A 25397-nucleotide genomic window follows, 5' to 3' on the forward strand; every position below is an offset into this window, starting at 1 on the left:
TCGGTGAATGGATAAACAAATGTCTTATACACACACTATGAAATGTTATTCAGTCATGAAAAGAAATGAAATTCTGTTACATATGGCAAAATGGATGAAACTTGAAGACATCATGTTGGGTGAAATAAACCAGAAAAATATTGTATGATCTCACTGATATGAAGTAATCAGAATAAGCAATGTCATAGAGTCAGAAACTAGAATATAAGTTAGCAGGAGATGGATGGAGTAAGGGAATGGGGAGTTCATGCTGAAATTTTACAGAGCTTCTATTTGGGATGATGGAAAGGTTTTGGTAATGGATGGTGATGATGACAGCACAACACTCTGAAAGAAATTAACATCACTGAAATATATATTTCATTGTGCTTTCAAGGGAAAATTTTAGGTCGTATATATGTTACTAGAATAAATTTTTTCTAAAGGTCCAAAGGGCTATAAATACAGTGAACCATTTTGTAAATGATGGACTATAGTTAACAGCATAATTATAAAAATGTTCTTTTTTAACGAATGTACAACTTTAATGAAGGTGTTAATAATAGGGTGGTATATTGGGAACTCTGTATTTTATGCATAATTTTTCTGTAAACCAACAACTTCTCTCATTAAAATAGACATGCTCAAAATTTTGTGAGAAGATTTCAGAAGAGGTGATAAAGGCTGGGATGTCAGTGAATGAATGTATCAGGGGAATTGATATTTGGGCTGAATTTTGAAAGATACAGGAGAAATGTGTTTTCAAGGGATGCTTACAAAAAAAAAGCAAGTGATTATAGAGAAGTCTAAAGACTTTGGATGATTCTAGACCTAAAGGCACTTTTAAAACTGTAGATACTTGGTACTAGACATTTATGTTACTTAACTTCTCTTCACAACTCATAGCTTCGATTTTTTTAATACATGTGTAACTGGTATTGTCCTTTCCAGCCATGTTTTGGTTTGAAAAACTACAGGGAGGGAAAATGAAGAGTGGGAGGGAGAATATTGAAGACATTAAAGAGCCTTTATTGAAGGAATGGAAATGAGTTCGAAGAATGAAGAGAAAGAATAAGGGAACTGAAGAACGGAGGTTCGTCTTCAATAAGCCTGGATACATACCAAGTATCAGGCTCCAGGCATCACAAACAGCAAGACAGTTCCTACATGCAAGACTCTAACAGTCCTGTGTATGCACTGTGCATCCTGATATATCAGAGAACCACAGAGGGGAAAATGATTGTGTTGTAAAGAGGAAACTAACAGCTAAATATGACTCTTATAGAGGGGAAGTGGAGGCCATTAGATGGACGCATTGTAAGGGCTAAGTGGTGTTAAAGATGGCAAGTTGTGGGGAGCACAAGGGGGAGAGATTATATAATGCACTGTCCCTTCCATGTATGGTAGTTTGCAGGTCTAATGAGGGTAATTTTGGAATGCAGTTCACAATCTAGCTGGGGCATGAACAATTTGGGAGATGCTGCATGCTCAGGGCAATGAAACTTTAACTTCATTAGACTGTGGAAATCCATATGGAAGCTCAAAATGTAATGTATTTTTGGAGTTCCTCTACTTCAAAGAGGAAGGAGAACATGCAACCCAGCCTGATTCTTCAATTCTTCCTTTCCCAGCAGCTCCTGAGGGATATGAGTGGTAGCTCCAGGCGCTGCCAAACAAGGTAGAAAATCTATGGAAAGAATTTCTGACTTAGAGCCTGAAGTCTGGGGTGCTGTCCCAGTGTAAATTATACAGTAACTCAGAACATGAGCAGGTTAATCAATCATAAGCCTTGTATAATTTATGGGGGTAATATTTCTTTTTCTTCATGTATGTTTTCATGAGGCTCAAACGAGATGATATAGTGAAAATCACTCTGTGAGATATAAAGGGCTAAAATCACCCCCACCATGTTATTGTGGCCCTTTTCAATACAAAATGTGGGATTTTGTGGCATGGTTCTTTCTGCACGTTTAAAGAATTTTTAAAAAGTTTGAATCAGCAAGTTTAAAATGTAATATACTTTTTTTTGTTGTTGGTCTTGCACTTTGTTTCACTTTCCTACATCAGATAATGATTAACTAGCCTTGATTTTAGATGCTATAGATATTCAACTCATCTTCATTAGTGAAGAAGGAGATGTTTACAAGCTGCTATGAAGATGAAAAGTGCTGCAGGGGCGTTATTGGTATTAATAAAGTGGTTAACTTAATGGAACATTTGACCCAAATTTTATAGTTTCAGCCCCCAAATAAGCAGTAAAGTGGTGTAATAAAGTGAGGCTTGGCTAAGGGAGATATAAACCAAATTTATAATCCTGTATTTCAGCAAAGCCAAGTAATAAGGGTGGGGGTGTAGAAAACAGTGAAGATGATAATTTTTTCTCTCAGAGAAATTGTTCTCAGACTTGATAATTACCTTCCCATTAGAGAAGAAAAACTATCACCCAATTCTTGAGTGGGGAATCTCACATTTAAACTGATTCTCTTTACCTGCCTTAGCTTCCTGGACACTCCATCAAACATGAATGGGGAAAATTATTGATCAATTTAAAAATTCCAATTCACTATTCTATTCTCTCCCACTTGATAAAGCTATATAACCACATGTTATGGGTTAAATTGTATTCCCCAAATAGATATGTTGAAGTCCTAACAGCTGGTAGCTCAGGATGTAACCTAATTTGGAAATACGGTCATTACAGATATAATCAGTTAAGATGAGGTCAGAAAGGAGTAGGGTGGACCCTTACTCCATTATGAATGATGCCCTCATAAGAAGAGGAGAGGAGAGGTGGAGACACACAGAGGAGAAGGCCAAGTGGGGACAGAGGCAGAGACTACTGTTTTGCAGTTACGAGCCATGGAACACATAGGATTGCCCGGCCGTGACCAGAAGCTGGGAAGAGGCAAGGCGGGATTCTCCCCTGGAGCCATCAGAGAGATTATGGCCAACTGACACCTTGATTTAGGACTTCTAGCCTCCAGGATTGGGAGAGAATAAATGTCTGTGGTTTTAAACCATCAAGTTTGTGGTAACTTGATACAACCTTCAGGAATTAACGAAACATGTAAAATGAACTGAGCCAGGAAAGCATTCTCCTTATACCTCTCTGGCCAAATACATGAAAACAAACCAACCCTATTTGTGGCCTCAGGGCAGGGAGGAATAGTAGCTGTAGCTTCTGTGTCTATAGACACATTTTTTTTTAACTTTTTTTTTATTGTATAGTATAACTTATATACAAAGCAAAGAAATAAAAAAGCAATAATTTTCAAAGCACTCTTCAAAAAGTGGTTACAGGATAGACCCCAGAGTTTGTCATGGGCTGCCATACGATCCTCTCATATTTTCTCTTCTAGCTGCTCTAGAATATAGAAGGCTAGAGGGGTTAAATACTTTTTTAGCATCACAATCGACCTTTTTTCCTTCTTTTTTTGTGAACTATAACATATATACAAAAAAACTATAACATATACAAATTTCCAAGCACAGAACCACAATTGGTTGTAGAACATATTTCAGACTTTGATATGGGTTACAATTTCACAATTTTAGATTTTTACTTCTAGCTGCTCTAAAATACTGGCGACTGAAAAGATATCAATTTAATGATTCAGCATTCATATTCATTTAAGTCCTATCTTCTATGTATAAACCTCCATCATCTTTGATCTTTCCATACCTCTCATTGGGGTTGTTTTTTGATATTGGAAGGGTCTGTCACTGATATGGGGTAGGGAAATGGAAGTATCTGATGTTCTGGAGAGGCTGGGCTAGGTTTCAGGACTTAACTGGACCAGGGACCTATCTGGAGGTTGTAGGTTTCTGGCAAGTTACTCTAGTGCCTGGAACCCTTGTGGAATCTTATAAATTGCCCTAGGTGTTCTTTAGGATTGGCTGGAATAGTCCTGGTTGGGGGTCGGCAGGTTCTGATCGGTAGCAAAGTCTACCTGAAGCTTGCACGAGAGTAACCACTAGAGTAGTTGCTCAACTATATTTGAACTCTCTCTGCCACTGATACTTTATTAATTACACTTCTTCTCCCTCATTTTGTCAGGATGTAATTGTTATCCCATGGTGCGAGGTCTGAATTCATCCCTGGGAGTCCTCTCCCACATCATCAGGGAGACTTTCACCCCTGGATGTCATGTCCCATGTAGGGAGGAGGGCAGTGATTTCACTTTTTCTATCTGCAAAATGTAGGTATTAATATCAACCCATAAGGTTGCTGTGGTTTTTTTGTAATTAAGTAGGGGGGAAACCATATGGAATGTCTAGCCTACTGCCTGGCAGATACACAGCATTCTGTGAAAACTCAGACCTTCCCGAACTGTATAGGTTGACTGTTCCTGGTGGAGATGGAGGCTGGGAGAAAGGGAACGTGGATGGCAAAGGGGACTTAAGGATTTGAAAAGTTTGTTGCAAGGAACAGACAGACTCAAGTAAAATAAAATGAGTGTCTATACAGTGTCTATATATTAGAACAACACATACTCTTTGAAACCAATGGAAGAAAGGTTTATTTGATCTGGAACTGAAATTTTCTGTAGTATATAATCTAATGCTGTGGAGTTGGCCTATATGAGTGAGATGTTTCTTCTGCAGTAGTGTATAAATACAAAACTTTCCTCTCACAGCTGAGTTATGAATGGATGCAAAGTAGCAATCTCAAAGGGTGTATTGCACCTTTTCCCCAAAACAAACACTGGTGAAACTTTAATATAACTTGGGGAAGATTTTTTGAAGGTCTCAACAAGTAAGAACTGACCTATTTTCTTTTGCCATAGAGCAGCTTTCATTTATATTTAATTTTTAATCTAATTTCAAAGAACATTTTAATTTCTATGTACTCGCTTCTCCCTGAATGAGAAACGCCCGACTGATCATCTTTCCCTCTTGTCAATGGCAATGGTCAATACAGATCAAAACGGCTTTTCTGGATCCACTTGAATATTTTACTCCGTTCAAATGACCAAGTGCCACATATTCTCTTTGTTGTTGTTGCCATTTTTAATAAGTATGGCAGAATTTTTCAATATTTAGAGAATGGTAAATTGGAATTTTGGCAAGAAACAAAGGAAGTACAGGTTTAAGGCAGGTTAAGCAAAAACCTCATAGTCCTGAATTTGAAGTATCAGTTTGAACTCAAAAGATGTATTTCATCACACAAACACACACACACACACACACACACACACACACACACACACACAGATTTCTTAGCTCTGTGTACTAAAATGGCTTAGAAGCAATAACAAACTCATGAGAAATTTCTACTCCTATGCCCAGATTGTGATCTTGAAATAATACCATTTTATTTTCCATTAAAAGGACCCAGAATTCCTTGATGAAATAGATGTTTTCTAAATCTAAAGTAGGAAATGTACATCTTCTCATATAAGATAGCAAGAAGGTCAAAGACTACTAAAAGTCATATCAAAAGGACTTAGGAGGTAATCCTTAAGGAGATATCATTGACCAAAGATGTGGCAATTTGAGTACCAAAAAGGATAATAATTATAAGGATTGAAACACATCAAATACATTTAAATTCTTATTTCATAATAATACTAAAAAACAAAGCAAAGCAAAACTTATTTGGTCACTGTTGGAGGATGCTAATGAATTAATCATCATTTTGAGAACTAGTAAATAATTAAACATTTATTCCATCCTTCCTATAAAATGGTACCACAGGGTAAGAAAAAATTGATTGAGAGGAATTATCTCTTTATAGAACTATCCCAGCTAATTAATTAAGAAACCCTTAATGAATCAATGGATCTAGGCATCATCAATAGCTATATCACAAAGAAGAAGAAATTGGTCATTACGTGCCTCCAGTTAAACACACCACTATTTTTTGAAATAAAACAAACCTGAATTTGATCAAGTCTCTAATGCTAACTTAAAAAAAAATTTTATTTAAAAACTTGTAGGTTTATAGAACAGTCATACAGGATTCCCATCTGTAATTCTAATTTTTAAAAATTAAAAATGTTAATTTTCTGGAAAATAAAGATGATAGAGTAACATTAAACAATATAATGGAAAAAGCTTAAATTGTAGGAAACTCTACAGGACAAAAAACCCATTTTCATCAACAAATGAATTTTGAGAAAAATAAAAGGCAGGGTGGGTCAGGAGAGAGGGGAAACCTGCAGATTAAGAGACTGAAACAGTTATCAACAAATTACAATGTGAGACTCTTATCTGGATCCAGACTTAAACAAACTATAAAACTCATTACAAAGTATTTACGAGTCATTTACAAATTCGAGCATTAACTGAAGATTTGATGATATCGTGGATATGGTTAATTATTTTTAGGTGTAATCACTGCATTATATCCATGTTTTTGTAAAAAGGAGTCAATCTTTTAGAGATATACACAGAAATATTTAAGAATTAATTAATATGATATCTGGGATTTCCTATGAAATAATATGGGGGGAGTGGGTAGGAGTACAGATGAAATAAAATTGGCCATGAGTTGATAACTGATGAATCTGGATGATGAGTACATGGTCGTTCACTGTACTATTCAGTCAATAAAACACAAAGTTGAAAAATTGGCAGAACTATGATTCTATCACAGAAAGAATATTATGCTGATATGACTTGGCTGAGTTTATAAGAAGCTGCAGAATTTCTGTTCAGTGGTCAATTTATTTAGTCCGTCTGGGCTGGATTAAGATTCTGACATGGGGACCAAGCTAATGGATTCTTTTGTGACAGGCAGGAAAGAAAATGTGATTTAGGGTGGCATTTCTACAAACTGCAATCTAGAAAAAACGGGGGGGGGGGACAGGGGCTTTATATTACTATTTTCTTCACAGAAGGTTTACATTTTCATCTTATTCAGAGACAATTTACTCAATGTCAATCAGCATGAGCAGCCAAACTGAGCATCACAGCATTATTTTTGCTTCAGAGAAAGAGACAAAGAATAGTGCCTCTCAAATAAATCACAGCAGAAACATATGAATGACAAGGAGCTCTGCTTCAATTTCAAATTTTAGACATCCAAATATGCCTCAAGGAAGGTAACATTAGAAACTAAGGATTTTGTCTACTCTGAATGTATTAATTTATTTTGACAGATAAAGACATACCTAACAAATTCCAAGGTATATTAAAAATGTTACCTGAGCTTTTATTTTTTGGAGTAAATGTGTGATATGTAACCATCACTCTTTGCATTTTAATATTCATAGATTTGCAGAATGAGAGGGTTGTTCTTTTGAGTGAACTGTGATTTTTTTGTTTGTTTGTTTAGAGCTATGCAAAATCACCAGTTTCTATAAAAGAATTCTAAACTGGTGCTTAAACACAGCAATATAATCCATCTTTATTTCATCTTCCATACATCTTAAAAACAAACAATTAAAAAAACTACATATTCAATTGACAGAACATTAACTTTCTTTGATCTCCCCTCTCTTTTTTCCTTTAACTCAAGAAGTCTATTTTTGTTTGTTTTTTACACACAAAACCAACTTATAAAAAGTGCATGTGGCAAACATTGGCAAAGCTAGATAGAGCAATAGATGTTTCAAGAATAAAAGTGGGAGACTTTAGAACACCACTCTCCTCTATAGATAGATCAGGTAAGATTAACAAGGAAATAGAGAACTTAAACAATTTGATAAATGAATTAGTGTAATGTAATACAATATATTAACAAATAAAAGGGGAAAACTCACATGATTACCTCGATCGATGCTGAAAAAACATTTGCTAAAATTTAGCATCCTTTTCTGATGAAAACATTTCAAATGGAAGGAATCAAAGAAAACTTCCTCAATACAATAAAGGGCATATATGAAAAACCCACAGCCAGCATCATACACAATGGTGAGAGACTGAAAGTCTTTCCCCTGAGATCAAGAACAAGACAAGGATACCCACTGTCACCACTGTTTTTCAAAATTGTGCTAGAAGTTCTAACCAGAGCAATTAGGCAAGAAAAGGAAATAAAACGCATTCAAATCAGAAAGGAAGAAGTAAAACTCTCATTATCTGCTGATGACATGATCCTATACTCAGAAAATCCTGAGAAATCTATGACCAACCTACTTGAGCTTGAGTTGTTTATACAAGTTCAGCAAAGTGGTGGGATACAAGATTAATACGCAGAAATCAGCAGTGTTTCTATACACAAGTAATGACCTAAACAAGGAAGCAATTAAGAAAAAATTCCATTCACAATAGCAAATAAAAGAATCAAGTATTTAGGAATAAACTTCACCAGGGATATAAAGGACCTTTACACAGAAAACTACAAAACACTGCTAAGAGAAATCAGAGAAGATCTAAATAGGTAAAAAGACATTCTGTGTTCACAAATGGGAAGGTAAAATGTTTTTAAGAATTATGGACTAATTTCTCCCATGAACGAAGGCTGCAAAAACCATACACCATATATTAATGCTTTATTACTAAAAGTATGATCTATGGACCAGCAGCATAGACACACATGGGAGCTTTATTTTAATGCAGAATCTTGGACTCCTATCCCAGATCTACTGAATCACAATTCAAATTTTTATCAAGCTCTTCAGGAAATTCCCATGCACACTATAGTTTGTGAAACATTGCACTAGCAAAATAAATCCATAGATGGATTAAAAGCACACATCATAACTAAGTTCATGTCAGTAATGCAAAGCTGATCAACTATTATAAAGTAATTCAACATATTGACAGAATAAAGGAGAAAACCACAGGACCATCTCAATAGATTCAGAAAGTGTTGAATAAAATTCAACATCTATTAATGATTAAAAAATAGAACTCTAAGCACATTAGGAACAAAAGGATAAATGATGGTCTTGTATGAATACTCTCTCTTCCATTACTCTGATTTGTTTTTTTCTCTATATCTTGGTCAATACCACACTACTTGAATTACCATGGTGCTTTGGTAGAGAATTAGAAAGAATAGAATTTAGTTTATGTTAATTGTAGTATTTCAATTCAGTGGCAAAAGTGTAGACTTGCCCATTTTTGGTGTTGAAACAACTGGTCATTATTTGGAAAAATTAAAGTCTTACACCTCCTGGGACATACATAAAAATAAAATTCTAGCCGGATGTAAGATATACCTTTAAAAAACAAAACAGTAAAAGTACTAGAAGAAAATATAAGACTACGTTTTAAAATAATCTTCGTTGAGAAAGGCCTTCAGAAAATACGAAGATTAAAAAACCCTCAAAGCTAAAATGAAAAATATAAACATATTTTACTACAAAAGAGTTTAAACATTTTTGTGACAAAATATACCAAAAGCAAAGTCAAAGTCAAATAGTAGACATGGAGATTTTGTTTTTAGAATATAACAAAACTTTGACAAATTAATAAGAAAATAGAAAGTGACCAAAGTTATGACAGGCAATCGAAGGGAAACCAAACACAATATAAATATGAAAAGATGCTCAATCTCATTACTAAACAGAAAAATATAAATTAAAACAATGAAATATTTTCTTATTCAATCAAACTGGCAAAAATGAGAAACACTGTTATGTTCAGTTTTGAAAAAAAATTATGGGAAAACTGGCACTCTCATATTTTAAGTGGGGATATAGACTGATAATGCCATCGTGGTATTACAAGTTCTATGCATAAAGATATTTACATAGATATTTTTCACTGCAACGTTTTTGTAGCAGAAAATAAAGTGAATTTAACCTAATATCTCTCAATAATGTCAACGAAAAGCAAATTATGAATTCTACAGCATGGAATTTCATGCAGTTATTTAAAATGTTGACTAACAGATACTGCTATGGAAAGCTCTCCATAACAAATTATTAAATGAAACAAGCAACTAACAGAAATATCAATTCCATTCAATTCCATTTCTAATAAAACAGTATACATATTTACATATATATATGCACACATATATGTCTATGTAAATACACATATCATGCATATGCATATATGTATATGCATAGAAAACACCAAACTGTTACTAGTGCTTATCTCTGAGGGCTGATACTGGGGAGGCAGAGAGCAAGGCGAAATGGAGGATATCCACATTTCATTCAGTGTACTTCCTTATAGAGTATCCAACCCAAGAAAATTTATTAAACTATTATCCAAACCAAGAAAATTTAAAAAGTAGAAATGGGTAAAATTAATTATACTAGGACAAGAGATAAACACGGGAATTGTTTTGGAAAAATAGGGGCATATGATCACTTTACCCATAGTGAGAACATTTGTTTAATGTTAAAAACTAGTGACATTTTCCCAACCTCTTTTGTCTAGTGTTGGAATTAGCAAACCCTCTTTGGCTAGAATTTTATAACATGACTTGTGTGGCCTCTTTTGCATTTAAATGTGAGACCACTTTGTACTCCCTGTCCTGTGGCTTAGCAAACACTATCTTTACCTCTGAGGAGAGAGGTGATCAATTTGCACAAAGAGCCCAGGTCTTTCCGGGAGGGAAGGGCCTGAGGTCCCTATCCCATTTTCTCTAGCTACAAACTTAGAAGTCACCAATTGCAGTCTACTGGGGGTAGCACCGACAGAGAGCCATAGGCAAGAAGGGAGACCAAGGTACCGAAACTGGAACTACCCTGAGGGGAGTGGGGTGGAGGCTAGTGACCTAATCTCAAGGCAGGGCCTAAAGGTCATCCACGGACTTGGATCTCGTGCAGGTTGTGGCCGGAACCATTAGGTTCTCTGGAGTATCATGCTTTGGGATTCAGAGCTGAGCAGATGAGCATGAACTAACAGAGGTGTAACTCTGGAGCCCTGGGTAAGGTATCACCGAAATCAAGTAATAGGTTGGTGGACTAACTAGATGGGCCCCTATGTGTGCACTGCTTTTCTCCAAGGTACTTTTAAGGACAACTGACCATTATGGACTGAGAGCAGCCCTGGGATCCTTGCACAATGGCAGGGGGTGGGAGCTGTAGGTGTGTCTGGGGGGTAGAAAAGGCCTAAGAGAAGAGAAACTGGACTTCCTGTTAAAAAGGGCATGTGGGGTCTTGAGTGTTGAACTTACATCTTGAACAAGTCAAATGGTTCATATGGGTTACACCTTTAAAAATGACCAACCAATCATATTATACCCTCTGCAAACCTGCTGTGATCTTTTTAGTCAATTTAGGTATTAAGAAAACATTAAGGAAGAATCTCAGGAGATGGACCAGGAGATGCAAGGAATTTTAGACCAAGAAAACAAGAGTAAGAAGTGGTGGAGAGCTGGTGTTGGAGTGAACTGTACTCACGGGGCTGCTGTGGGTTCCAGTGTGTGTACCGCACCAGCTCAGACTTTGGCCCTGCTGTCTTCCAGGTGTATTCTCCTGTATCATTCTGGTCTTGGAGAGCTATCCAAAAATAACTGTCCTTCTCTTTGCCCACACTACTGATCAAGCTGGTAATAAAAGCCTGTTCAAACCTATGAGGGAAGTAGAAAATAGTAAGTTTCAGGACAATTGAAAAAAAGTCTCAAAGCTTAATAAGGTGCACAGAATGGTACCAGACTAAGAACTGCTTATTAACTATTTAGAATGCATAATAGAAAAATACCTGAAGTCCCAGACCAATGTTTATTATTACTCATAAATGCCAATGTCAGTGTGATTACCGGAAATACATGAGTGAGGAGAACTGGGCTCTGATTGGCAAGGCTTAATTATTTGAAGGAATCAAGCCCAGCTCCAATTACGGAGTGTAAGAAGTGATGTCCACAGAGCCAGCAATACTCTTCTTCGAGTAATATGTGCCCTATTTTGTAATTAGGTCACACAAAATGACATTATGTGCCTGAGGTGGGGGGCTGGCAGGTGGAGGGGGTGGGTGGGAGGATATTTTGCTTTTCTGAATTGGCATCTACCAACAGAGTTAATATTCATCCATCACCCATACTTGCTGTGGCAGACTGAAGTGTGTAACCCCAAAAATATATGTTCTTAATCACATTCCTGTGCATACGAACTCACTGTAAATAGTACCTTTTAAAGATTCTACTTTTCAGTTAAGGTGTGGCTAACTGAATCAGGTTAGGTCTGAACCCACATTACTAGAGGCCTTATAAAGAGAAGAAACCAGAATCTGGGAGTCAGAGAAAGTTTCCGGGAGGGGCAGAAACAGAAGTTAGTGAAAACCACAAGAGTACAGGTGCAAGGAGAGAAAGATTGCCATGTGAAGGGAAACAGAGAAGTAAGCAAGGAACACCAAAGGATTTGGCAAGCAAGTGCCAGAATGTGATGGACTTCGGAGAGAAAGCATTGCCTTGATGATGCCTTAATTTTGGACTTCCTGCCTTCCAAACTGTGAGCCAAAAGATTCCTGTTGCTAAGCCAACCCACTATGTATCTCCCATAGCTGCCTGGCAAACTGAATTACTCGCCTTGTGAAAAGGAATGGATATCCAAATAGCAATTTTGGTGTCTCCCTATTTTGTATTCACAGACATAAGGAATCCTTGCTTTATTCAAATGTGCATTTTTTTTTTCCCACTGTTAAAATGTTTTAATTTCAATGTAAAATAAGATTGGGGTTTTACAGGCAGGTTTCAGAACACAAATATTGGTTTCTAAAACTGTTTCTCTCTCTTTCAGAAGTTTAAATGTGAACACATATAAATCTCAGGAATTTTTCTTAAAGCATAGTTTTTTTTTTTGTTTTTTTTTTTTTTACCATTTTAATACATCTACAGTTGACAAATCTGCAAAATAACTAATTTCCAAACCAAGGGTTTCTGTAGTCAAAACATCCAAATAAAAATCAGGATTTACGCATTGGCCACAAACCCCAACAGAAACCACCCTGTTCTCCAAATCTCAAAAAGGAAAAAAAAAAGCACCAATTCCTTTCTAGAGGATTGATGACATTACAGTACTCAGCTCTCCCTTGTCAACATCCTGACATTCCTGGTTCAGTGTGTGTGAGCTGATGAAGAAAATGTCCCATCATCTTCTTCACTACAGCATCACTTGGCAAGGCACATATCAACAATGCACTGTTTGAGAAATGAGCCAAGAAAAACATCATGGCTAGACTTGAAGAGTTAACATTCTGGGTCTGTCAACTGAAATAACGGAAATATAAAACTCTGAGAAGAATTTTTTGCTTCTCTCCAAGTTACCAGCATGTACAGTACTGGGAAGGTAAAGAGTAGAGGAAAGTAACAACAGCCACAGGAACATAACCTCCTAGAGTTAAAAGCACACTAAACAAAATGCAAACTGTAGTGGGCCAAAAAATGGACTCTCATTTAGGTTATATTTGTGACTGCAAGCAACCTCTAAACTGATCAGTTTACAGATTAAGGAACAATTCCAGTGTACAGAGGGTCCAGCTATTTGCATAAGCACATTATTAAAATTTCTATTTTCTCTAGGAGTTGTGTATGCCTCATTGAATTTGGTGTCAACAATTAAGGAAATAACCAAAGTAAGCCTCAAATATTTCCTTTTTACTACACCCACTCCCCAAATTAAAAAGCATCTCTAACATAATTTTCTCTGTCATTCTTCAGACAAATTAGTAAAACAAGTAGAAACTCAAAACATAACTGTAATAGTAAACAAAGTAATTCATTTTCCTTCAATAACTTAGTCTGTTCCAGAGTATTTCTGTCCAAAATATGCAGGTGCAACAGGATGAATTTCAGTAGTTAAAACTGTGATCTCTGGAAACTCTTGAATGATTGATTTGGCACCATGAAGAGAGAAGAACAGACTGAGTAGGATAATAACATTAGGTTGAACTCCATGTTCTCTAAGAACCTTTACGGCTTCAATTGCAGTATTTCTTACGCCGCTCCTCATTATGCTGACCCTGCAATTTCCCTTCTCAGATTTCACTCCTTCATACTTGTACCCTGTTGGAGTGGTCACCGTGCATTCTTTACATGGCAGCTGATTCAATCCCTCTTCTACAAGTCTGATCAAACGATCCACGGGAAGCATGAAGTCCCCTCCACTGGCTGTCTCATCCCGGATGACGGTCTGCAGCTCCCGGATGTGACCATTCACAGGAAGCAGCTTAAACTGCTCCCCTATTTGCCTGGAGATTTCACAGTCCCCTAAGAGGGTGTCACTGGCGGATGTGTCATAGTTGTCACTGACACCGCTACCACTTCTGCTCTCTCAAATGTGTATTTTTATAGCAGATAAATAACAAAAAAAATCCTAGGAAGTAGTCTAAGGATGTAGAACCACTAATATTTTCTCCAAACAGCTGAACGAATTAGGGCTCAGTTATTGGTGCCAATGTTCCCTCCCCAACATGAATGAAGCAAAAGCAGAACCCAGAAAACTATATGCTCCCATATGAATACCTAAGAAGAAAAATTAACTACCATTGAAATTTCAAGCTAAGTTTGAAACTATCTTGAAAAATTTGTTTTCAAAACATATAAAGTTTAGAAGAAACAAATCATGAACAATGATGACCCAAGCCAGATGTGCTGCGTCACTGGGAAAGGAGAGGCCTGATGAAATTGCCCAGGATACCTAAGGAGAGAGCAAATTAGGCTTTTAAAATCCAATATTGGGATTTTTTTCATTCCCTTGCAGCCTTAGCTTGCTAAGGGAAACATAAGAAATGGATCAATCAAGAACAGAGGAGTCTCAAAGGTAACAAGGAAAGAAAAGAGAAAAGAGAAAAAAATGAAGTAAATTTTGCAACTGTCTTATGAATACAGGACCATTACTAGCAACGTTTAGTGACCTTAAGTATCTGGAGTTCTCACCGTTTCAGAGCATAAAGAGTTCAGTCACGCTTTAATATGTATTTCCTGCAGATACTCTCAATAATCTCAATAGCATATATTTGAAATTAGAAACATTCTTCACTAACCAGATTGCAGTGGGTGGCAGAACCTCACATAAATGTGCTTCAAAAGGAAGGTATATAGAACAAAATGCTGTCTAGATGCTGTTGAAATTTTCCTTTCACTTCCTTTGGTTCCTGCACTCACAACCTGTGCTGTTTTCCCCTCGTCCAGCTGGGCATCGTCATCGTCCTCACCTGGTGCCTGAAACAAAAGCCTTAGGAGGCAGGGAGGCACGGCCCCACAGGTGCCACAGCCAGGCTGCTACTCACCGCACTGGTTTTCCCCTTACCTTCTGATACAGCATTATCAGCCAATGGAAGAAAATAATATTGTCTGTGACCCTGGCCTCTGGCATCACTGTTCGTGTCAACAGTCTGCCTTTTTCCTCTATTGGTTTTAGCTTTATTCAGCCCACTTTGATTTGCTGTTTTATCTCCATTTATCATTGCTTAAAACAACTGAAAGCTGCTTTAGAATTGGCAAGTACATCTTTTAATAATCATACACTAAATCCCGAAACCTTCCAAATGAAAACAGGATTCCCTCTAGCTTACTCAGTCCGGTTTAGAAAATGGTGTTGTTAGTAAGGAAAGTCAGTATATGTGCCTTTCTTCTAACCCATATGTTTTTAAGAAAATTAACTCTGGATAATAGTATGTGATATCTTGAGTGACTGTTTCCAACAGAAACAGACAAAGAAATACGGAAACATTTTATATTTTTTACCACTCACTGTCTGGTTTTAAACATTACAAGGATTATGAAAACTCTGGCTTATAAAAATACAGGACATGCCTTTTCAAAGTCTTTTCTAACCTTGTGTTCTAGATTTATTTACTTGAGAATATTCCAGAGTTGTAGACTATTGAGCCCTTTGGTTTCACTGAGTTTGTTTAATTTAAATGTTATGATTTAAGGAATAAAAAAATAACCGTATGTACATGTTTTTATATTATTATTTGAACCAAACAGCATGTTTATCGCCAAGGAATTCAGTAAAATAAGAGTTGTTATTCTTTCAAAAAACAAAGTACAAAATACTTTGCTGTGTGTACCTGTTTATAAAATCAAATTTCATAGAGGAGTAATAAAGGAAGAAACTAATTTTTCCAATCAGTTCTTTAAAAAGTTAAGAAATCAAAAATGTCTTTTCAGTGTAAACAAGCAAATTGTATTGTGAACTTTCATCATTATTATAAGTAAAGGAACTGGTGCTCATTATGCTAAATATTTCATTTTAATTAGAAAAGACAATTTGAAAATGTCTTTGAGATACCTGACCAAATTTTTCCATTTCAGAATAAACATTTCGTATTTCAAAAAATTCAGGTGTAAACAAGGAGGTACTGCATATTTAAATGTTTAATTAAATATTATATTTCTTCATAAGTTTTAGCCAGTAGCATATGTAGCTGAAAAAAAAGCATTTCTTGCTTGTGAATAATACAATACCTAGCAGACAGCAGTATTATAATGATTTTCTTTGATTACTTAAAACAAAAGATTGAAAAAAGGTAATGCAAAGTTTGGAAGTAATTTCACTGGAGAGCTATTTCAATAAGAAAAATGGTAGTAGCCTTTGTACATAAGGAAGTTGGAGATTCAGTTGGGAGGAAAACAGCTTTAAACCGAGAAACCACAACTGAATATCTCCCAAGAATATGACTGTTAACATTTTTATGTCATTTTCAAATAACTGACTTTTTTGCTGAACTAGTATAAAAATGATCAATTTCTTTCTCATTCTGGTACATAAACAACGGGAGTAGAATGTTAGTAGTTTTAAAATGTGAGACCCATATCATGAACATTATTGCAAAAAGCTTCTGGTGGCATGCCTCAAGAATCGGAAATGTTAAAACAGTTTTTGGGTATTGTTTCTTGCAAAATATTAGAAGAAAAATATAGATTCAGAAAGTGTACTTAATATATACAACTGAAATGAAACCAGAAAAGCGAATTCTAAACTGTTAACTGCAGTTAACTCTGGGGAGGTGAGTGGGATTAGTTGGGCAGAGGAAGGAGGAGTGGAGGTGAAAGGACACTTTCAGATTTTATTCTATATTCTTCTCACTTGTTCGAATTTGGACCAGTGAAAATGCTTATTGTGAAATTTTAGACAGAATAACAAAAATGTGAAAGTTAACTGCACAAGGGTTTGAGGTATGTGGTAGTTGCAAAGAAAATGGCAAAGCTATAAAAATGCATGAAAATAACATGCACTTAAACCTAAAAGAAAATGAGATAGAGCAGGATTTCTCATTTTACAAAATCAAATGTCATTTTGACTGTTTTGTGTCAAATATTCCATGGCCGGCTGATTCAAGCTTTAGATATAGACACATTTAGACAATCATCCATGCTAACTTTGAAACTCAAATTTTGCATTCATGCTCTGATTGTAAGCAAAGAGGTTTGCCTGCAACAATTAGGCAAGTAAGTAGAATTTTGCTATTCAACAATAAAAGTTTGTTTTCCTCCTCTGTATTCCAGAAAGTGTTAAAAGTCCTAGACCAGGAGCAGTTGCTCACTAAGAAAAGAAACTTCATTTGTAGCAGGTGGTTGTAATTTTGCCCATCAAATCTGTGCTCCATCTTGCAGAAGAGTGGAAAATCAATTAGCAGCGACAAACTTGGGTACTGCTGAGTGACAGGAGTGTCTTAGCTCAAACAAGAAATCAGTAATGGAAGAAAATGGTTACCAAGGCTGTTGGTGGACACTCAAGGATCTGAAGAGACTTCCGTCTACTGCCCAACCTTTTCAGACAAAAGATGCTGTTGAAAATATTCAAATACTTTTGTTTTTAAACATGTACTGTCACTCGAGGAGCAGTGGAGTGCTGACCCTCATTTCTTACCTGATGGCGTCTAAGTGAGGAAAAACTAAGAGCCGGGGGCCTCCCTTTCCTTATCTCTCAAATCCCATGTTGGAGTCATGTTTGCAGAGTAATACACATAGTGTTAAGTGACTCAGAGGGATGCCTGCTTAGGTCTCACAGGTAGTGCCCGAGGTCGTAGCTAGGAACTGCGCAGCATGGTAACCTGCAAAGGAAACCCACGCAGGCCTGGGAGGTCGAGGATGGGATGAAAAGTCCTAGCTCTGCTTTAAAGTTAGTCCACCATTAATATCAGCTATTGAATACAGTTTATCAAAGAATAAATTTAAAGTATTTACCGCACACTCTTGCAGCCAGTATTGCGGGCAATGAAACACAGCAGTTTTTTTTTCAGACACATGCTATCATTTGTATGAGGCCCCCAAAGGGTTCCTAGACAATGAAACATTTTAGCACTAACAGATTCCTGCCTTGCCTTAGGTCACTTTGCCACTATGGACTGTCTATAATTTTACTTTACTCTGAACTAATTCATTTATTGTGCTAATCCATATTCTTCACTTATTACACGTGTGTATATTCTATCTCTTTCACTGCTAGACTGCAAAGGCGACCAGGACAATTACACGATGCCTTTTATTTCTTTTGTACAGTGCTTAATACAGAGACTCTTAATAAATTGGTATTTAACAAATAATTTTCTAATACACTCTTTTTTTAATTAATAAAACCAATCAACATACAATGCGAACATTCTTAACGTATGAACATTCCATATTTGATGTGCAATCAATGGCTCATGATATCATCACATAGTTGTATATTCATCACCATGACCATTTCTCAGACTATTTACATCATTCCAGAAAAAGAAATAAAAAGAAAAAAGAAAAAACTCATACATACCATACCCCTTACCACTCCCTCTTATTGATCACTAGTATTTCCCTCCACCCAATTTATTTTAACATGTGTTCCCCTTATTATTTATTTATTTTAATCCATATTTTTACTCATCTGTCCATAGCATAGATAAAAGGAGCATCAGACACAAGGTTTTCACAATCACACAATCACTACTGATTGTGATTGTATCATTCATTTCAATACTGAAAGCTGTATCATTATACAATCAATCATCTTCAAGAAACATCGCTACTGGAACACAGCTCTACAATTTCAGACACTTCCCTCTAGCTTCTCTAATACACCTTGAACTAAAAAGGGGATATCTATATAATGCACAAGAATAACCTCCAGGATAAACTCTTGACTATGTTTGAAATCTCTCAGCCACTGACACCTTATTTTGTCTCATTTCTTTCTTCTCCCTTTTGGTCGAGAAGGTTTTCTCAATCTCTTCATGCTGAGTCCCAGCTCATTCTAGGATTTCTGTCCCACGTTGCCAGGGAGGTTTACACTGCCGGGAGTCATGTCCCATATAGAGAGGGGGAGGGCCGTGAGTTTGCTTGCCATGTTGGCTGAGAGAAAGGCCACATCTGGGCAACAAAAGAGGTTCTCTGGGGGTGACTCTTTGGCCTAATTTTGAGTAGGCTTAGCCTATCCTTTGCAGGGGTAAGTTTCATATCAACAAACCCCAAGATTGAGAGTTCGGCCTATTGATTTTGTTGTCCTCACTGCTTGCAAGAACATTAGGCCTTCTCCAAATGGGAAGTTGAATTTTCCCTCTTTCTCACTGTTCCCTCAAGGGGACTTTGCAAATATTTTTTTATTCACTTTTCAAATCACTTTGGGTTTATCAGGGCATCACTCTGGACAAACCCACAAAATCTCATGCCTTACTCAAGGTTCATGCACTTGTGGTGTTCAAATAAACTGGCCACATAACTTATATTAGGAAATGCACTAGTCAAAATATGTTTTGTACCAAATAAGCACTTTTTGCTTTAGTCTCACTCATAAGTTAAAAGTTTTAAAATATGTATTACCATCTGTTTTCAACACCCTGCAATATTGACATTCCTTTGTTCTTTCTCATGCAAAAAACATTTTTTTAATTTGTACACTTACTCACTAACATTGTATACTCTAGGCATTCCTAGATTATACCATCTCAGTCTTTGTTGTCTTTCTTTCCTTCTGGTTTCATTTGTGCTCCCAGGCCTCCTCCCTCTATCATTCTCACATTCAGCTTCATTCAGTGTACTAATATTATTGTACTACAGTTAGGTAGTATTGTGCTATCCATTTCTGAATTTTTTAAATCAGTCCTGTTGCACAATCTGTATCCCTTCAGTTCCAATGATCTAATATCTACCCAATTTCTATCTCCTGATGACATCTGTTCTTAACTGAAATTCTCCAAGTTCATTCACCAATGTTAGCTCAATATCAGTGAGACCACACAGTATTTGTCCTTTTGTTTTTGGATAATCTCACTCAGCATAATGTCCTCAAGGTCCATCCATGTTGTTACATACTTCATAACTTTATTCTGTCTTATAGCTGCATAATATTCCATTATATGTATATACCACAGCTTGTTTAGCCACTCATCTGTTGATGGACATTTGGGCTGTTTTCATCTCTTGGCAATTGTAAATAATGCTGCTATAAATACTGGTATACAAATGTCCGTTTGTGTCCTTGCCCTCATGTCTTCTGAGTAGATACCTAGTAATGGTATTGCTGGATCATATGGCAATTCTATACTTAGCTTCCTGAGGAACCACCAAACTGCCTTACATGGTGGTTGTACCATTTGATATTCCCACCAACAGTGGATAAGTTTGCCTCTTTCTCCACATCCTCTCCAGCACTTGTTATTTTCTGTTTTATTGATAATGGCCATTCTGGTGGGTGTGAGATGATATCTCATTGTGGTTTCGATTTGCATTTCCCTAATAGCCAGGGAAGTTGAGCATATTTTCATGTGCCTTTTGGGCATCTGTATTCTCTCTTCTGAGAAGTGTCTGTTCATGTCTTTTGCCCATTTTGTAATTAGGTTGTTAGCCTTTTTGTTATTGAGTTGAACAATCTCTTTATATATTCTCGACTCTAGACCCTTATCTGATATATCATTTCCAATTGGTTCCCATTGTGTAGGATGTCTTTTTACTTTTTTTGACAAAGTTCTTTGATGCACAAAAGCGTTTAATTTTGAGGAGTTTCCATTCATCTATTTCTGTCTTCAATGCTTGTGCTTTGGGTGTAAGATCACAGGAAACTGCCTCCTATTATAAGATTTATAAGATATTTCCCTACATTTGCTTCCAAAAGTTTTATGGTCTTAGATCTAACATTTAGGTCTTTGATCCATTTTGAGTTAATTTTTGTACAGGCTGTGAGACATGAGTCCTCTTTCATTCTTTTGCATTGTGGATATCCAGTTCTTTAGGCACCATTTATTGAAAATACTGTTCTGTCCCAGGTGACTTGGTTTGACTGCCTTATCAAAGATCAATTGTCCATAGATGAGAGGGTCTATATCTGAATGCTCTATTATATTCCATTAGTCAGTATATCTATCTTTATGCTAGCACCATGGTGTTTTGACCACTGTAGCTTTGTAATACACCTTAAAGTCAGGTAGTGTGAGACCTCCAACTTCATTTTTCTTTCTCAGGATATTTTTAGCTATTTGGGGCACTCTACCCTTCCAGATAAATTTGGTTATTGGTTTTTCTATTTCTGAAAAGTAAATTTTTGGGATTTTAATTGATATTACATTGAATCTATAAATCAATTTAGGTAGAATTGATATCTTAATTATATTTAGTCTTCCAATCCATGAACATGGTATGCCCTTCCATTTATTTAGGTCTTTGATTTCTTTTAGCAATTTCTTGTAGTTTTCTTTGTACAGATCTTCTGTATCCTTAGTATATTTATTGCTAAATATCTTATTCCTTTGGGTGCAATTGTAAATGGAATTTTTTTCTTGATTTCCTCCTCAGATTGTTCATTACTAGTGTATAGAAACACTACATATTTTTTAGTGTTGCTCTTGTAACCTGCCACTTTGCTGTACTCATTTATTAGCTCTAGTAATTTTGCTGTGGATTTTTCGGGGTTTTTTGACATATAGTATCATATCACCTGCTAACAGTGAGAGTTTTACTTCTTTCTTTCCAATTTTGATGCCTTGTATTTCTTTTCCTTGTCTAATTGCTCTGGCTAGAACGTTCAACACAGTGTTGAATAACAATGGTGATAGTAGACATCCTTGTCTTGTTCCTGATCTTAGGGGGAAAGTTTTCAGTTTTTCCCCATTGAGGATGATGCCAGCTATGGGTTTTTCATATATTCCCTTTATCATGTTGAGGAAGTTACCATCTATTCCTATCCTTTGAAGTGTTTTCAACAAGAAAGGATGTTGAATTTTGTCAGAAGCCTTTTCTGCATCAATCAAGATCATCATTTCCTGCTTTGATTTGTTGATATGGTGTATTATATTAATTGATTTTCTTATGTTGAACCATCCTTGCATATCTGGGATGAATCCTACTTGGTCATGGTGTATAATTCTTTTAATGTGCTGCTGGATTCGATTTGAAAGAATTTTGTTGAGGATTTTTGCATCTATATTCAGTAGAGAGATTGGTCTGTAGTTTTCTTTTGTAATATCTTTGTCTGGCTTTGGTATGAGGGTGATGTTGGCTTTATAGAATGAGTTAGGTAACCTTCCCTCCTCTTCAAGTTTTTTGAAGAGTTTGAGCAGGATTGGTACTAATTCTTTCTTGAACATTTGGTAGAATTCACCTGTGATGCCATCTGGTCCTGGACTTTTCTTTTTGGGGAGTTTCTTAATGACTGATTCAATTTCTTTACTTGTGATTGGTTTGTTGAGATTGACTATTTCTTCTCGAGTCAATGTTGGTTGTTCATGCTTTTTTGGGAAGTTGTCCATTTCATCTATATTTTCTAGTTTATTAGCATAAAATTGTTCATAATATCATCTCATTACCTTCTTTATTTCTGTAGGGTCAGTGGTTATGTCTCCTCTCTATTTCTGATTTTATTTATTTGTGTTCTCTCTCTTCTTCTTTTTGCCTACCTTGCTAAGGGCCCATCCATCTTATTGATTTTCTCATAGAACCAACTTCTGGTTTTGTTGATTTTCTTGATTGTTTCCATGTTCTCAATTTCATTTATTTCTGCTCTAATCTTTTATATTTCTTTCATTTTGCTTGCTTTGGGGTTAGTTTGCTGTTCTTTCTCTTGTTCTTCCAAGTGAACAGTTAATTTCTAGATTTTTGGTCTTTCTTCTTTTTTGATATAGGCATTTAGGGCAATAAATTTCCCTCTTAGCACTGCCTTTGTTGCATCCCATGAATTTTGATTATGTTGTGTTTTCATTTTCATTTGCCTTGAGATGTTTGCTGATTTCTCTTGTAATTTCTTCCTTGACCCACTGGCTGTTTAAGAGTGTGTTGTTGCGCCTCCATATATATTTGTTAATTTTCTGGCACTCTGCCTATTATTGATTTCCAACTTCATTCCCTTATGATCTGAGAAAGTGTCTTGTATGATTCCAGTTTTTTTTAATTTATTGAGACTTGCTTTGTGACCCAGCATATGGTCTATCCTTGAGAATGATCCATGAACACTTGAGAAAAAGATGTATCCTGCTGTTGTGGGGTGTAATGTTCTATAAATGTCTGTTAAGACTAGCTCATTTATTGTAATATTCAAATTCTCTGTTTCTTTATTGATCCTCTGCCTAGATGTTCTGTTCATTGATGACAGTGGAGAATCGAAGTCTCCAACTATTATGGTAGACATGTCTACTTTTCTTTTAAGTGTTTTAAGTGTTTGCCTCATGTATTTTGGAGCATTCTGGCTCGGTGCATAAATATTTATGATTGTTATGTCTTCCTTTTATTAATACATAGTGTCCCTCTTTGTCTCTTTTATTTGTTCTACATTTGAAGTGTAATTTGTCAGATATCAGTATAGCTACTCCTGTTTCTTTTCTGATTGTTGTTTGCATGAAGTATCTTTTCCCAACCTTTCACTTTCAACCTATGTTTATTCTTGGGCCTAAGATGTGTCTCCTGTAGACAGCATATAGATGCATCCTGTTTTTCAATCCATTCTGCCAGTCTATGTCTTTGATTGGGGACTTTAGTCCGTTAACTTTTAGTGTTATTACTGTAAGGGCAGTATTTTCTTCTACCATTTTTCTTTTGGATTTTATATGCCATATCTAATGTTTCTTCTTTTTACACTTACCAATAGTCTTCATTTCTACATTCTTCTCCACACCTCTCTCTCCTGTCTTTTCCTATCTGTCTCTAGTGCTCCCTTTAGTATAACTTGCAAAGCGGGACTCTTGGTCACAAATTCACTCTGTGATTTTTTTGTCTGAAAATGTTTTAATCTCCCCCTCATTTTTGAAGGACAATTTTGCTGGCTATAGAATTCTTGGTTGGCAGTTTTTCTCTTTTAGTAACTTAAATATATCATGCCACTCTCTTCTCGCCTCAATGGTTTCTGCTGAGATTGGGCTTTCCTTCTATGTAATGGATTGCTTTTCTCTTGCTGCTTTCAATATTCTCTCTTTTTCTTTGACATCTGACATTCTGATTAGTACATGTCTTGGACTATGTCTATTTGGATCTATTCTGTTTGGGGTATGCTGCACTTCTTGGATCTGCAATTTTAAGTCTTCATAAGAGTTCGGAAATTTTCAGTGATCATTTCCCCCATTAGTTTTTCTCCTCATTTTCTCTTCTCTTCTCCTTCTGGGACACCCAAGCATGTGTATTCTTGTGCTTCATGTTGTCATTCAATTCCCTGAGTCCCTGCTCATAATTTTCCATTCTTTTCCCTATATTTTCTTTTGCTTGTTGGATTTCAGGTGTCCCATCCTCCAATTCACTAATCATATCTTCTGCCTCTTGAAATCTAACATTGTAGGTTTCCATTGTTTTTTCATCTCTTCTACTATGCCTTTCATTCCCATAAATTCTATGATTTATTTTTTCAGACTTTCAATTTCTCGTTTTTGTTTGTCTCTTGCCTTCTTTATATCTTCCCTCAATTCATTGATTTGATTTTTGATGAGGTTTTCCCCATCTGTTTGAACATTCTGAATTAATTGTTTCAACTCCTGTATCTTATTTGAATTATTGGTTTGTTCCTTTGACTGGGCCATATCTTCAATTTTCCTAGTATGATTCATTAATTTTGCTGGCGTCTAGACATTTAATTTCTTTAATTCGTTTATTCTGGGGATTGTTTTTGCTTTTTTTACCTGGGATTTTCTTGCTAGATGACTTTGTTGTCTATCTGTTCTTTAACATTTAGTTCAGCTTATTCTAGATCTCTAGCATAGGTTTTGTTTAACAGATCAGAATTTTTCAGTTCTTGTTTCTTGTCCTGCCAGTATGGTGCCTTTTTTCCTCCCTTAGGAGAGTCTACTTAGGTATTATAGACCCAAGTTAGAATTTTCCAGAACAGACTGGCCTCTTCTCAGGAGGAAAGAGTTACCTGTGTCAGTTTTTCCTGAGGGTGAAACCCAGTAGGTTGAAAGGCTGTCCTATGAAGCCTCTAGACTCTGTGTTTTTCCTATCCTGCTCAGTATGTGTTGCTTGTCTGCCTGTGGGCACTACCAGCATAATGTGGTGTGGTACCTTTAACTTCAGAAGACTCTCCCTGCTGGGGGTGTTATTGAGACAGAGGAGAGGTTGTAGGCTGGCTTTAATCGCTTCAGTTTTCCAGACCCTGGAGTCTGAATTCCTTGAGGGAGGGATTCCACCTGAGCTGGGCCCCACCCTTCTCCTGGGGAAGGCACAGCCTCCAGAGAAGCTCTCA

General features: G+C 36.3%; 1 protein-coding gene and 1 pseudogene across 2 annotated transcripts in view; both read right to left on the reverse strand.

Moving 5' to 3' along the window:
- Window positions 1–25397, reverse strand: part of PLA2R1 (phospholipase A2 receptor 1) — a 128245-nt gene that overhangs the window by 46862 nt on the left and 55986 nt on the right. For both annotated transcript variants that reach the window (XM_077153975.1, XM_077153974.1), the window contains exon 11: window positions 11226–11395. In XM_077153975.1, coding sequence (XP_077010090.1) covers window positions 11226–11395 — 170 coding nt within the window. The remainder of the gene's footprint in view (window positions 1–11225; window positions 11396–25397) is intronic.
- On the reverse strand, window positions 11873–15086 carry LOC143676790 (uracil phosphoribosyltransferase homolog pseudogene; annotated as a pseudogene).

Source organism: Tamandua tetradactyla, chromosome 3 (assembly GCF_023851605.1).
Source record: "Tamandua tetradactyla isolate mTamTet1 chromosome 3, mTamTet1.pri, whole genome shotgun sequence".
Taxonomy (NCBI): domain Eukaryota; kingdom Metazoa; phylum Chordata; class Mammalia; order Pilosa; family Myrmecophagidae; genus Tamandua; species Tamandua tetradactyla.